Genomic DNA, 15,721 nt, shown 5'->3' with positions numbered 1-15,721 from the left:
AAAAAATATTATAGACATTATTTATGAAAATAAAAACACCTATTAAAACTTTCTATTCTTACCTGAGAGAAAACTATTAATTATAAATGCGTCTCAACAGAGTTTAGTTGTTTTAAAATTAAAATTTGAAGTAACACAATCATCAGCAATGTATTTATAATGACTCCAAAAGTACACTACCGTGTTTAACTCTAGACATTCAACATCTATCAGAGGTTTGATATGATACCATTTTTGCTCAGTGCTTTGAGCTCATGGTTTCTGGACAAGAATTTCCAAATTCAAGAAGCTGGTTCAGGGAAATGGAAGCTAGACAAAACCTCTACTGGGCTTATTATTTTTATGATACTCAGAGAGAATCTGTTTCCTAAATCTCCTCTTTTCCTTTTACTGCCAGGATTAAGACATCAGTTATTACAAACTTTCTAGTTCATGGGCAATATAAAAAATGGTCAGACACATAGAGCAATTAAAATAAACCAGATGCAGACCATGAAAGAAAGGTAGATTTTAAAGTTATATAGAACAGTAGATACTTTATACTGTTCAGTGTCCAAACTGTGGAAAAGCAGCAAACCAAAACCATTAACAACTGCATACAAGACATTTGTCATAGGAGACTACAGAGCATATTTCTTCAAAAAGAGTTTTTGCCACATCATATGAAGACTCTTTTAATAAACTGCCCTTAATCACTGTTTAAAGTATGCCAATGTTGGGTGCCTTCAAGCTGATTCCAACTCATAGCAACCCCATGTGACAGAGTATAACTGCCCCATAGAGTTTTCTTGGCTGTAATCTTTATAGAGGAGCCCTGATGGTGCAGTGGTTAAACACTCGGCTGCTAACCAAAAGGTCGGCGGTTCAAACTCACCAGCTGCTCCATGGGAGAAAGACGTGGCAGTCTGCTTTGGTAAAGATTTACAACCTTGGAAACCCTATGAGGCAGTTCTACTCTGTCCTATAGAGTCGCTATGTGTTGGAATTAACTTGAAGGAACTATGGTTTTTTTAATAATAACTGAGCCATAAGAAATACTTCTAAATTTGTTGAATAAAGCAAATTAAACTTCACATAGAAAATCGTATAATTGAAGCAATGTGGTTTTCAAAAAGGCACAAAAGGAAGAGTTTTTTTACTTCATAAAAATGAACTTTAATTTGAAAACGTTAATCAAAGTGTCCAAAGATTTGACTGCTAACTTTAACTTGCTTAAAGGATATTTTTTTCAGTTTCAGTGGTATTAAAGCCTTATATTATTAAAAGCTAAACTTTTTATTTTCTGAATTTATGAAGTTTAAGGCATTCTACTTAAGTTTCTAAAATAATTGTAATTATATAAAATTTACAGTTAAACTTACTTTTAAAACATAAAAGACATTTATAGGAATTCTAAGAACAACATTAACCACCTCTTTGTCAGTTTGTCTGTGGTAGCTTGCATGTTGCTATAATGCTGGAAGCTGTGCCACTAGTATTTCAAATACCAGAAGGGTCACCCATAGTGGACAGGTTTCACTGGAGCTTCCAGACAGACACACTAGAAAGAAAGGTCTAGTGATATACTTCTAAAACTTAGCCAATGAAAATCTTATGCCTAGTTCATTATATAGTGCCTGGGGTCTTAAAAGCTTGCAAGTGGCCAGCCAAGGTACAACTGATCTCTATTCACCTGGAGCAACAGAGGAAGAAGGGGAGTCAGGAATAGGAGAAGGATGTGAAATATGTGGCTAATTGCCTCAGTGAAAAACTGCCTCCTTTGCCATGAGCTACCGTTAACTGAACATTTTGATCAAAGATTCTATAGAAGAATCCTGATCCAAAGGGGAGAAATATAGAACAGAATTTCAAATTCCCACGGAATCCAGATTTTCTGGGGCCATGGAGGCTGGATGAACCCCCAAAATTACTGCCCTGAGATAATCTTTAAACCTTACACCAAAAATATCCCCTAACGTCTTCTTAAAACCAAACAATAACCAAAAATTCAAACCCATTTCCATCAAGTCGATTCCAACTCACAGAGACTCTATATAGTTTAGCTAAATTAGTAAAGAATGCCTGCCTTGATAGAGGGTCAGGAGCTGGCTGAATGGACATAGGAAATACGGGGTGGAAAGGAAGAGTGTGTTGTCACAGTACAGGGAGAGCAACTAACATCACATCACAAAATAACGTATGTATAAACTTTTGTATGAAAGACTAACTTGAATTGTAAACTTTCACTTAAAGCACAACGATAACAGATAAATAAATAAATAAAAGAATGCCTGCCTTGAGCACTGCGCTCTTTTAAGAACTATTTCTATATAGGCCCAAATTAATAACAGCAACTCAAAAGTTTAGACAGGAAACTCAGGAGGCAGTAAGTTTATGTTAATGGGGGAGGAACAATTCAGAAAAGCAGGGTGAGAATGACTGCAGAACTTGAAGCATGTAATCAGTGTTACCAAATTGCACACGTAGAAACTGTTAAACTGGTGTATGTTCTGCTGTGTATATTCTCAATAACAACAAAAATTAAAATAAATTATTTTTTAAAAAAACTTTATGGATCACAACAGACTATTGTCCAGTACAGGGCTAGAAGATGAGGCCGTTGGGTTGGAAGGCACTCAAATTACACAATGGCTGCAACAATCACGAAGATGGTGCAGGACGGAGAAACATTTCATTCTATTGTGCATGGAGTCATCCTGAGTCAGAGCCAACTCAACAGCAACTAACAACAACAAGAAAAGCTTATTATTTACTTTTGGCATTCATTTTTTAGTAAGTATTTACTGAATGCCTAAGTGCCAGCCATCATGCTAGACATGAGAATTTAAAGATGCACAAGGCTCAGTTCCAACCCTCGTGTAGTGCCAAGTCCAATGACAAGGCAGACAATAAAAATGGGAACAAGGTCTATAAAGAAGTATGAAGACAGTGAGGGAGCTCAGTGAAAGGATCAACTAACTCAGCCTAGGGAACAAAGGAAAGTTGAGAGCGGAAGTAACATTTGAACAAATTCTATGACGAGAAAGAATTTTTCAGATGAAAGGGGAGGGCAGAGGTGGAAGAAGAGGGATTTCTAGGTAAATGGGAAAAAAAAGGACATGCAAATAAATGAAATCCTGAACAGATCTGGCATGCTCATGGTTGCTAAGTAATTCTTTATGGCTAAAGCATAAGGTAGGAGCTCTGGTGGCACCGTGGTTAAATGCTTGGCTACTAACTGAAAGGTTGGTAATTTGAACCCACCAGCTGCTCCACAGGGGAAAGATGTGACAGTCTGCTTCCATAAAGATTTACAGCATTGGAAACTCTATATAGGCAGTTCTACTCAGTCCTATAGTGTCGCTATGAGTTGGAATTGACTCGATGGCAATGGGTAAAGCATAGTGTGGGTAATGAACTATTGAGAGCTGATGCTGAAGAGGTAGCCATGGAGAGCCTAGAGAATTTAGACTTTGTGTTGCAGTTGATAGGGAACCAACTGCAGTTTTCAAGCTGAGAGTTCCAGGAGGTACAGAGACCACATAGAAAGCTGCTTCAGGAAGCAGTCCAGGCAAGAGATGAGGACCTGGGCTAAGGCAGCATCAATGAAAATGGAGAGAACAGGCTGGATTCCAGAGACATATCCAGAATAAAATCATGAGGATCTGTTAATAAGAGAGAGAGAAGAATCAAGGATGGTGCTAAGGTTTGTGGTGAGGGGACATGAGTTGATCAGTTGATTAACAAAGATGAATACAGGAAAAAACACAGATTTAGACAGTGCGGGAGAGGGAGCACAGGGGAAGGAAGAAGTAAAGGGTTAGTTTAATACATCTGCAGGACACTGAGGTAGAGATATCAAGAAGAAAACTCTCCAGTGATGACAATACTGAGTATTCGTATTCTTTACTCTATCTGAAGTACTTTTACATTTATCCTGGGAACAAGATAATGAGATAAGCATTTCAGATACGAAAACCAGGGCTCAAAAAAAGTGAAGTGACTTCTCACAGGCCAAACACTGAGTGGGCTACTGAGCTAGAACTGGATAAGAAATATCATGCTCCTACCTAGTCAAGTGAGCTTTCAAAAGTTACTCCATGCCACAGATAAATTACAGCTAGTTTCCAACTGTCACTTAGGGTTTTGCTGCCTCCCCAAAGCCCAATTTCATGCAATCACCACTGAGTCCATAATTACCAAGTCCAGACCACCTGGTGTAATGACAATATACAGAAGAAACAAAAAATTTAGAACTAGTAAGAATCATGTAGATGAAAAATATTTTAGACCTTTAAAAGCTGGAAAGTATTTCAGTCCCTCTGAAGGAGGAACCCCCCCCATGATAATTACCCAAAGTAACCTCCATAAATTTACCACATTTTAAAAGGGTTCAATGAGTCGGAATTGACTTAATGGCAATGGATTTGGCTTGGTTTTTTGGTCTAGTTAATTCAGGAAATTCTGGAAACAACTGGATTGCTTTATTGTACAATTCTACAAATCTTTTAAGAGGCTAATAATGTACACTGAAAATTCCTAGGACTATAATTAAAGGATGTAGTATTCCCCAAACATATGTGACCACTAAACACTCAACTTCCTCTCCTTTTTTTATTTAGAGTATCCTATGTGACTATCATCCCACAGAATACAGTTTGAGAATCCTGCTCAATGAAAATATTTAATTAAGCAACATACCAGCAAATATAAATTAAAGATACATAAAAATAGTATATTAATGCTCAGGGAATGAAAATTTTTTAAAAAAGTGATCAGAGTCTGTAGGATGCATTTAGCAGTTACCTGTCCAATATACTGCTAATTTTGCAATGTAACTTAGAAATATGAATTAGGGACAGGTATGTTGAAACCAGTAGAAATCCTTTAAATTGCTCATGATGTACTAAAAAAGTTCTATAACCACAAGTGACAATTTTAACTCCTTAGCCCTTTCCCAATTCAAACCTTCCTACTTGAAAACTCTACCTGAAATCCAAATTACTATAATGCAAAGAGACCTAGGAAAATGGAAAAATATGTAGACATGAGAGTTCCTCCTGTTTACTAATTCAGAGGTTTTCTGTTCTTTCACTGATTCATCAGTCTATTTTATTCTCTGTTCCTACAAATTACAAATATGATTTCTAGCAATACATTCTCCAAAACAAAATCATGGTATTAAACAGAATTTTTCTTTCATTAAATATTCAATTAAAAGCTAAAAAAATACTAACAGTATTAATGCATGTCTCGTTTTATCTTTATGAGGCTAGTTCATTAAAGGTAAATAGAATATCATTATTATCTTGGCCATTATTTCAAAACTATGAAAAAAATAATTGGATGCTTTTATTCTAGGACATATTATCCATAATCCAAAGGAGACTGCATTAGATATGTAAAAACAAATCATTTAGAGCTACACGACTGAACTACATTTATACAGACTAAACTTCCCCTTTTCCTTAATTTCAGTGTATAATAGGGAAAAAAACAAAACAAAACAAAACAAAACCCTTTCCATAAATTGAGTGTTTTTAACTGCAATCAAATGGGAAATTTTTACTGGGATTACATGATTCATCATTTCTAAAGTAATAAGCAGTTTTGTGGAGATAGCTGCAGCCTTGAGCTATGAAAATTAGGTGAATTAAACTTCCCCATTACTTGGACTTTCTCCTCACACTGGGTCCCTTATCTGTGTCCCTGAATCTGCTGAGGTCCCAAAATGGAGACTTGGATGCATAAATCCAAGGGTGTTTCCAAAGAATCAGCCATATAAATAAAAAGTAAGGGCACAAGATAAAAGCACTTGAGAAATGCTTTAAAATTCACTATTAAAACTGGAGAAAAATTACCACTGTTGCAGATTTATTTATATTTGCTTCTTAACTGGCAAAAGAAAAATGGACACACACTGACGTGCATGTATGCTCACATAATAATTTACAAATGAACTGACAAAAAATTTCGGCATAACTGAATATTTACAAATAGTAGTAAGTTGTCTTACCTTCAAAAGCTCAAAGTAATGTAGACAGTGGTAAATAGGGGCTAGAAGTAGCCTGGGTAAAACATATTGAACAGCTTCTTTGAAACCTTCGCCTATTGACTAGAAAACAAAGTGTTTTAATTTTTTTTTTTTTTAGGTTTTCCTTTCAGACATTGTATATCTTGATTTAAAACTTACTGTACCTGCAAATAGAGTGCCGCTCCAGGCTTTGATAACTGACTAAGGAAACGATCATGAAAACCAGGCCGCAAAATATCTCGAGCATAGGATTCATACGGATCAAATGCCAGTTCCTTAGAAAATAAAGAAGGTAAAAAATAAATTAATCTTTGTCCAAGGTAAAACATAAATAACCTACTACCATAAATAATGAGATTAAATTATGGGCACATCTGTACCTGCAGAATTACATATTTCTTTTAAAGCCTCTAAAAGTTATGACTACTAATTAGGATTTTAACAGAATAAATCTAATATTCTCAAGTAAAAAAGTAAATAAATTCTTTTTGATGAGTAATAGGATCCTTCTATATTACAACAGCTCTCATCAAATATTCTAGTATACAGAATAATCAAGAAACATGGCCATAAAAATGGGCAGACTTTAGGTTCTGGAAAACAAACACAAACTCTAGCCTGAACTTCAAAGGACACAGATATCTACAACCTGGTAAGATGTAAACATTTAGAATACCGATACCAGACATTTATTTTTTCGGGGTGGACTTTTACTTTGACATTCTGTAAAAGAGTGTATATCATCTAAATTCAATGTTACAGTTTCCACAGAACAAAACAATTTAATCCAAACTGAAAAAAAAAAACTATCACCATTAACATCATCAATCATGAACAGTGTAAACAACTCTAACTGCTAGAGCTAAATGGGTAGAATATACTGGTTTTGATGATTCCTGAAGAAAAAGAAGAGAATAGGTGTCTCAATTTTAGCAGAATGAATAGGGCTGCAATTATCCTCCACCCCGTGGAAAATGGTGCCTTAGATTCTGGCAAGAGCTCATTTCCAGAAAGGATAATTCTAGAAAGTAGAAGAGGCCATCTAGTGGAGGAGTGTGGTAAAGGGCGGTATGACAGAAAAATATTTATATATTGGTTACCCTTAACGCAGTGGTTAAGTGATATGGCTGCTAACGAAAAAGGTCGGCAGTTCAAATCCACCAGCCGTTCCTTGGAAACCCTGTGGAGCAGTTCTCTCCGTCCTCTAGGGTCTCTATGGGTTGGAATTGACTCAATGGCAACAAGTGTTTTTTTTAGATCAGAAATCAGAAGACCTGAGTTCTGGTCTTTGTGAAACGCAATATGGCAAATAAAGTTCCAAGTCATCTTGGATTCCCTGAGCTGGCTCCTAGTTCATTTCCCAATTTCAACTCCTTCAACTCTTTCCAACTAAAAATTTCTAGAATAATATAACACCACAAATTGCAGTTTACTGTGGATCTTTTAGGAATGGATAATAAGGTTTCCACAATACAATAGGGAGGAGGCAGGTATGGACAGAATGGATGAGAGAGAGCAATAAAAATGTGATTAGATGGTTATATCTTAGGCCTCTTAAACTATCATATGCCCCAGATAAAAAACCCTGGAGAAGGACAGCATGCTTAATAGAGTAGAGGGTCAGCGAAAAAGAGGAAAACCCCCATGGACATGGACTGACACGTTGCTGCAACAATGGGCTCAAGCACAGCAACCATTATAAGGATGGCGCAGGATTAGGCAGTGGTTCGTTCTGTTGTACACAGGATCTCTCTGAGTCGGAACCAACTCGATGACACCTAACAACACAACAACCCAGGTAAATATTTATCCTCCTCCTCCCCTTTTAATAGTCTTAAATTTATTGTGGAATATTTATAATAAAGACTATACAGTATAGTAGTTTAAAAGCATAGTCTTTGGAGAATTAGAGACCCAATTCTAATTCTACTACTTATTAGTTGTGTTACCTTCAACAAATACTTTCTCTGAGCCAGCTTCCTCACTGGAAAACATGAAAACAACCTATCTCATGGGGCTGTTTAAAGAATTAAATATCACATGTAAAGTGCTTACAGTACTGTCTGCCACTAAATAAATGATAGCTAGTATTATCATTCTAAAAAAGCTAATCTCAAGAGAGGAAAAAAATTGACAACTAACTAGACATGCAAGCTCTCATTACATACAGTTTTATTCCTAAGGACAAATCTGTAGAGTGGCAAGCTTTTCTAAGAATCCATATATGAGTTTATAGATGGTTCAGTGGTTAAAATGTAGCATGTGCTTATAAGATTTAAAGAAAAACATAATATAAAATTGTCAATACACATAATTGTGCTAAAAAAAAAACCCTGTTGCCGTCAAGTCAATTCTGACTCATAACGACCCTATAGGACAGAGTAGAACTGCCCCATAGAGTTTCCAAGGAGCACCTGGTGGATTCGAACTGCTGACTTTTTGGTCAGCAGCCCTAACTCTTAACCACTATGCCACCAGGGTGTCCCATAATTGTGCTAGCAATCAAAAATGTAAAATATTTTAAACATACAGAAAAGCACAAAGAACAGCCTAACACAAGCAAACCTGCCATCTAGCTCAAATAAGCTCTAATATTTTATGCTTACTTCAGATTATTTTTTAAAGAAATACAATAGTTATAACTGATCCCTTGGACTCTCTATCTCCTATGTTTTCTTCTAAGAGTTTTACAGCTTTAGCTCTTAAGTTAGGTCTTTGATCCATTTTGAGTTAAGTTTTGTATATGGTGTCAGTAAGGGTCCCACTCCATTTTTTGGTGCTTTTCTTATAACTTTATGGTAACTTTTCTTGAAAAGGTTTTCAATTTTTCATCTCTTCCTTTATTGTTTGTGCTTTCTGTGTCTTAAAGAAACCCTTCCCTACCTCAAAGTCATAAATATGTTCTCCTCTATTTTCATCTGAACTTCTGAAGTTTTGCTTTTCATTTTTAGATTTAGAATCTATTTGGAACTTTTGTGTATAATGTTAGCTAAGGAAGGAATTTTTCTTCTATATGAATAACCAGTTTTGACCCAGCATCATTTATTAATTAGTTCTTCCTTTCACTATGGATCAATAATCCAATCTCTGTCATGTATCACAAGTTTATGTTATGTGTGTGTATATTTTTTTCCAGGACTCTACTGTTCCACTGTCCATACCTGCACCAATACAATTATGTGGCTTTAAAATAAATCTTAATATCTGGTAGGACACCCCTCCATTTGTTATTCATCAAATTTTTTATTATTTTTGTTCCTTTTCTTTCACATAAATTTTAGAATCAGCTTGTTAGGCACTGGATTTACAGATTATTTGGGAGGGGAGCAACTGGTATTATTATAATAGTGACTCTTTCCATCCTGAACATGGTATGTACATTTACTCACAGATTCTGTATTTGTGAATTTGCCTACTTGCTAAAAATACTTGCAGCGCTTTCACAGTCATTTGCAGGCACGCACATGCACACAGTGAGAGAAAATTCCCAGCTCAAGTTATAGACGACTCGCTCAGTATTCATTAATTCAGTATTTGCAGGAACTCCTTATAGAATATAAGCACTGTGATTAATAAGAATCAATCATATTTCCATTTATTCAAATCTTCTCTTATGAACTTAGTATTTTATAATTTTCTCAACAAAGGTCTTATATATCTTTAGTTGGATTTATTTCTGAGTACCCTATAGTCTTTTTTTTTTTTTTTTTTTTTTACAGTGAATGGTACCTTTTCTAATATTTATATTCTATTGGTTATAACTGAGCAAAATAATGTTAGCAATTTTTTTATACGCTGATTTTTTATCTAGCAACTATACTGAACCTGAAAACCTTGGTGGTGTAGTGGTTTAAGTGCTACAGTTGCTAACCAAAAGGTCAGCAGTTCGAATCCACCGGGCGCTCCTTGGAAACTCTATGGGGCAGTTCTACTCTGTGCTATAGGGTCGCTATGAGTTGGAATCGACTCTACGGCAATGGGTTTGGTTTTTTTTTTTTAAATACTGAACCTGCTTATTAATTGTAGCACTATATAAATTTTCCGGGATCTTCTACATAGACAATTATGTTGACTACAAAAAGGACAATTTTGTCTCCTCTATTTTTGTCTTTTTACATTGGTTAATAACTCTATTAGTAGAGTACTGATAGAAATGGTGATAGTGGGCATTCTTTCTAGCTTTTGAATATTTCTATAGTTTAGTCATTAAGTATGATATCCGCTACAGATTTTTGATAAATTTCATTTATTAGGTTGGGAAAGTTCCCCTCCTATTCCTCATTTGCCACACATTTTAAGAAATTCATGAATGAATGCTGAATTTTACGAAATGCTTTTCGTATCTGTTGAGGTTTACATCTGTTAATGTGGAATATTACATTAAAATTTTTTTAAATTTCAAACCACTTATGAGTACTCTAAGATAAACCACACTTGGATATAGTGTTTAGTTGTATTATAAACTGATGCATTTGCTTTGCCATTTTTAAAAAGATTTTCGCATGTATGACAGTGGTTCATACTCTTTTTTGTGTTGTCCTTATCCAGTTTCAACATGTCTATACAATCCTGCTAAACTGAGTTGCCCTTTGTGTCCCTGTTCTTTGAAACAATTTGTAGAAGACCAACATTAACTTTTTGGAAGACTGGTAAAACTCATCTATGATAGCACCTGGTATATGCCTTGAGTCATTTGTGAAAATATAATTTTGATTATATTTCAATATTTTTAATAGTTTTTAATTTGATCAGGATACCTACTTTCTCTTGCCAATTTTCCTGTTTTATATTTATATATTTTAGATAGTTTAACTATTTCATTCAAATTTTCAAAAATTTGAAGTGGATTTTACTGTACTTTTATGACTGAAAAAATCTTTATCTATAGTTCTGTCTTTTTTGATGCTAATATTCGTGCTTTTCTCCCCACGTCCCCTTGATTACCCTTAACTAGAGGTTGTTTTTACATTTAATGTTTTCTAATTCATTAATTGTTTTTCTATTACTTCCTTGCTTATATTCTCTTAAGCTTACCCTATTATCTTTACTGTTTCTTGAACTGAAACCTTAACTAATTACTCCTATTTTTTAAAAATACATTTAAAACAAGTTTTCTCTAAGAACTGCATTAGCTGCATCTTACAAGGTTTGGTATATAGTACTTTCACTTTTGTTCAATAGTACTCCATTATCGTTCCCTCTTTAATCTGTGAGAGATTTATAAATTGATTTTTAAGGTTTCCAAACATTTTTTAAAACTTTTCTTACTGTGAATTCTAATTAACTGCATGTGGTCAGAAAAGATGGTATGATATGATCTGAAATTTGAGGACTTCTTTGTGATCTAATACCATGGCTAACTTTTGTGAAAATAACATGTATCTTGAAAAGAAAGTCAAGTCTCTTATTTGCTAAGAGCAGGGTGCTATATTATATATATATCAGATCTGTTCAATTTGATAATTCTTACCTTCTACATCCTTACTGATGTTTTTTCAGTTTGATCTATTTCTGATAGAGATGTATTAATATTTCCTACTATGACAGTAACTTTTTCCATTTCTCAAAACTTGTAATGTTGTCAGTTTTTACTGCTTGTATTTTGAGGATTTTAATACACGTTCATGACTTATATCTTTGTGATACTGCACCTTTTACTATTAGGTAGCATTCCCCTCTACCATTAACTCGTTGTTGTCGAGTCGATTCTGACTCAGAGCGACCCTATGGGACAGAGCAGAACTGCCCCATAGGGTTTCCAAGGAGCAGCTGGTAGATTTGAACTGCCGACCTTTTGGTTAGCAGCTGAGCTCTTAACCACTGCACCACCAAGGCTCCTCTCTATCATTACTAATGTGTTTTCTCCCCTTAAAGCTTACTTTGTCTGATATTAATATTGATATACCAGCTTCTTTTGTTATAATTTTTCGTATGTTATGATTTTTCCATGTCTTTATTTTAAATGTTTCTCTGGTACTGTTTTAGGTATGTCTCTTGTAAGCTGGATAAATTGGATGTTTAAAAATTGAATCTGATAATTACTTTCTTTAAATAAATGAATTTCTTCAGTTTACATATGCTGAGTTGCTAATACAGTTGGACTTATTTGTACCATATTTTATTTTCATGATCAATATTTTTCTTTTGTTCTCATTATCACTGCTTTTCTTTGCTTCATTTATTCTTTTTTTACTATCAGTGAAAATCGTAAGTGTTATTATAGTTCTTTTTCCCTCTCTGTACATTGTAAGCTATACATAGATTTCTAATCTCTTGGTGATTTTCCTGAATGTTTTAAAAATCAAATATAGTTGTTTATAAATTTCTCTAACAGAGCTTAAAGTTATTCAGTATTTCCATCCTAAACACAAGTCTGTTTTACACACTGTACATGTTGTTACTGATGCCTAGAAATTTAGTTTAATCCCCTTTTAAATACAACAGAAATATTGGTTTTAAAAATATTTAATAGTTTCTTAATTTACAAACATATTTCACCAATTTCTTTCTCACTATTAGTTTTTGTATTCCTTGACTTTTCTCCAAGTACACTTTTCTTCTTGTTGAAAGACACCCTTTAATACTTCTTGTAATAAGGGTCTATGGGTAGTAAACTCTCCGGGTCATTTTGTCCGAAATTGTTTTTATTTTGTCACCCACTTTTTTCTTCTCTCATTGTTAAATTGATACGTAACTTACAAAAACTCCACAATTTGATGAATTTTTACATATGTATGAATGCATCTATGCAATCACCACCCAGATTAGGAAATAGAACATTTCCAGTATGTCAGAAAGCTCCCTCATGCTCCTCAGTCAACTACCACTTTAACCTCTATTCCCATAGATCAGTTTTGCATGGGTTTGAACTTTCTATAATCAAATTCTATAGTATATATTTTGAGACTTACTTTGATCAACATTCTGTTGCTGCTTTTATCAGTAGTTCATTTTTTTTTTATGGCCATGTAGTGTCTGTAAATGCCATATAGCATTGGTATACTGTGTGAATGTGAATATACCAACAATTATCCAATATGAGTAATCCTGCTACTAACATTCTTAAACACATCATCTGGTAAACATAGGCGCTCATTTCTGTGGTATAAGCACAAGAGTGAAACTGCTGGATCATAGGGTAATTGTACGCTTAAGCTTTAGAAGATATGCCAGTTTTCCAAAGTGGTTGTACTAATTTACATTCCTATTTGCAGTGCAGAGTTCCACTTGCTCCACAGTTTTAAGCTGCATTTCCTTGAGGAATAATGATGTTGAGCATCTTTTCTCAACCTGCTCAGGCCTTTTGCCTATTTTTTTTCAAACTGAGTTGTCTGGTTTTTTTATTTATTGATTTGTAGGAGTTCTTTACATACTATGGATACAAGTCCTTCATTGACTCTATGTATTATAAATATTGTCTCCTGGTCAAAGCTTGCCTTTTCACTCGTGTCTTTTAAAGAACAGATGTTCTTATATTTAACGAAGTCCAGTTTATCAAACCTTCTTTTATGCAGTGCTTTTGTATACTGTTTAAGAAATCTTTGCCTACCCCAAGTTCATGAAGATCTGCTCTTATGATCTTCTGCAAGCTTTATTTTAGATTTTGTGCTCATGCTTGAATGATAGTTTAGCTGGGGAGAAGATTCAATTTTCCCTTAACACTTTGAAGCCACTACTTAACTGACTGCTAGCCTCTACTGTTGCTAAAGAGAAGCCTGCTGTCATTTTAATTGTAGTTCTTTTGTAGGCAATATTTTATTTTCTCTCTCACAGATTTTTTTTCTTTTTATTCATTGATGCTCTATAGTTTCACTACAATGCTTAGCTATGAGTTTATTTTTATTTATCCTGTCCAATATTTATTTTTGATATGAAAACTCATCTTCATTTTTGGAAAATTCTCAATTTTTATCTCTTCAAATCTTGCTTCTCCAACATTCTCTTCTTCTGGAACTCTTATTAGATGTATACTGAAGTCTCTCAATGAAGCCTACATTTCTCTTAACTAGTCTTTTGTATTTCTTACCTCGGTCTTTCTGGGTCACATTCTCAGTGAATTCCCCAATTCTATCTTCCAATTCACTCATTTTATCCTTGAACTGGGTCCAGGTACGTGTTGTATAATGGATTTTTATTTCAATGCCTATATATTTAATTCCCCAAATCTCTAATTGTTGTTGGTTTTTTGTTTCTATTTTGGTATCTGTTTCTTTTTCCTTTCTACCTGCTTTTGTTTTACAATTTTTTTTAAGTGGATCATATTGCTTCATCTCTTTGAACATCCTAAGCAATCTTCTTTAAAGTTTTTGTATGCCTATTGCTTAAAATTAATTTCATCTGAAGTAAATTCATAGTTTAATGGTTTGTTAGATACCATTCTAAGCATTAGAATTTGTCCATTCTGGAATTTTATATTTGTGGGAGACTAATTAGTGGGAGACTTTTAATTTTTGATTTTCCTTTTTCTCTCCCATCCCTTTGTGATCACTTCTCCAGGCCACAGGCTCTGTGATCATACTGGCATCATGGGAAACTTTGCTAAGTTATTGTTGTAAGGCAGTGTTTTTGCCTCCCCACCTCCTCAACTTTCTATAAAACCTTGCCATAGGTAGTAGGTTGGCAGATTTCCCCAGCATCCTCTTGTAAGTGGGTACTTTGAGCTAGAAGCCTTGCTCCAACTTTCATGGAAGACATTGAGTCCTCATTATCCGTAAGTGTTTAATACCCAACTACCAGAATTCATTACTTTGAATGTCTATTCCATTTCTGATCTTGTTTTTGAGTCTAGTTATGTATACTCCAGGTCCCTGGGTGACACAAATAGTTTGTGCTTGACTAACCTCAAGGTTGACAGTTTGAACCTACCTAGCAGCCCTACAGAAGAAAGGCCTGGTGAACTGCTTCCATAAAGATTACAGCCAAGATAACCCTAGAGAAAAGGACAGTACACACTACAGGGGAAGTCAGCACAACTGGACTAAACCAAAGATAAGAAGTTTCCTGAATACAATCAAACACTTCAAGGGACAGAGTAGCAGGGGCGGAGGCCTGGGGACCATGGTTTCAGGGAACATCCAGGTCAACTGACATAACAAAGTTTATTAAGAAAATGTTCTGCATCCCACTTTGGTGAGTGGCGTCTGGGGTCTTAAAAGCTAGCGAGTGGCCATAAGATGCATCAATTGGTCCCAACCCACCTGGAGTAAAGCAGAATGAAGAACACCATGGACCAAGGAAAGTACTAGCCCAAGAAACAGAAAGGGCCACATAAACCAGAGTCTTCATCAGCCTGAGACCAGAAGAACTAGATGGTGCCCAGCTACCACAGTGATTGCCCTGACAGGGAACAGGAGAAAAGTGGGGTGCACAACTCAAATTCTAATAAAAAGACCAGACTTCATGGTTTGATTGAGACTGGAGGGACCCTGGAAGACATGGCCTCCGGACTTTCTGTTAGCCCAAAACTAAAACCATTCCCGAGGCCAACTCTTCAGACAAAGGTTAGACTGGACTATGGGACATAAAAGGATACTCGTGAAGAGTCTGCTTCTTAGCTCAAGTAGATACATGAGACTAAATGGGCAGCTCCTATCCAGAGGTGAGATGAGAAGGCAGAGAAGGTCAGGAGCTGGCTGAATGGACACAGGAAATCTGGGGTAGAAAGGAGTGTGCGGTCACAGTATAGGGAGAGCAACTAGGGTCACATAA

At 35.2% G+C, this 15,721-nt stretch overlaps 1 protein-coding gene across 4 annotated transcripts in view; it reads right to left on the bottom strand.

The window, feature by feature from the left end:
* Window positions 1-15,721, bottom strand: part of SOS1 (SOS Ras/Rac guanine nucleotide exchange factor 1) — a 173,481-nt gene that overhangs the window by 68,350 nt on the left and 89,410 nt on the right. For all 4 annotated transcript variants that reach the window (XM_023735711.1, XM_004369538.2, XM_012556736.2 and 1 more), the window contains 2 exons: window positions 6,178-6,288; window positions 5,996-6,094 (listed from right to left, as the gene is read on the bottom strand). In XM_023735711.1, coding sequence (XP_023591479.1) covers window positions 5,996-6,094; window positions 6,178-6,288 — 210 coding nt within the window. The remainder of the gene's footprint in view (window positions 1-5,995; window positions 6,095-6,177; window positions 6,289-15,721) is intronic.

The sequence above is a fragment of the Trichechus manatus genome, unplaced genomic scaffold (assembly GCF_000243295.1).
Source record: "Trichechus manatus latirostris isolate Lorelei unplaced genomic scaffold, TriManLat1.0 scaffold00005, whole genome shotgun sequence".
Classification (NCBI taxonomy): domain Eukaryota; kingdom Metazoa; phylum Chordata; class Mammalia; order Sirenia; family Trichechidae; genus Trichechus; species Trichechus manatus.
Note: the sequence above shows the minus strand (reverse complement) of the source record. Positions and strands in the feature narration are given on the sequence as shown.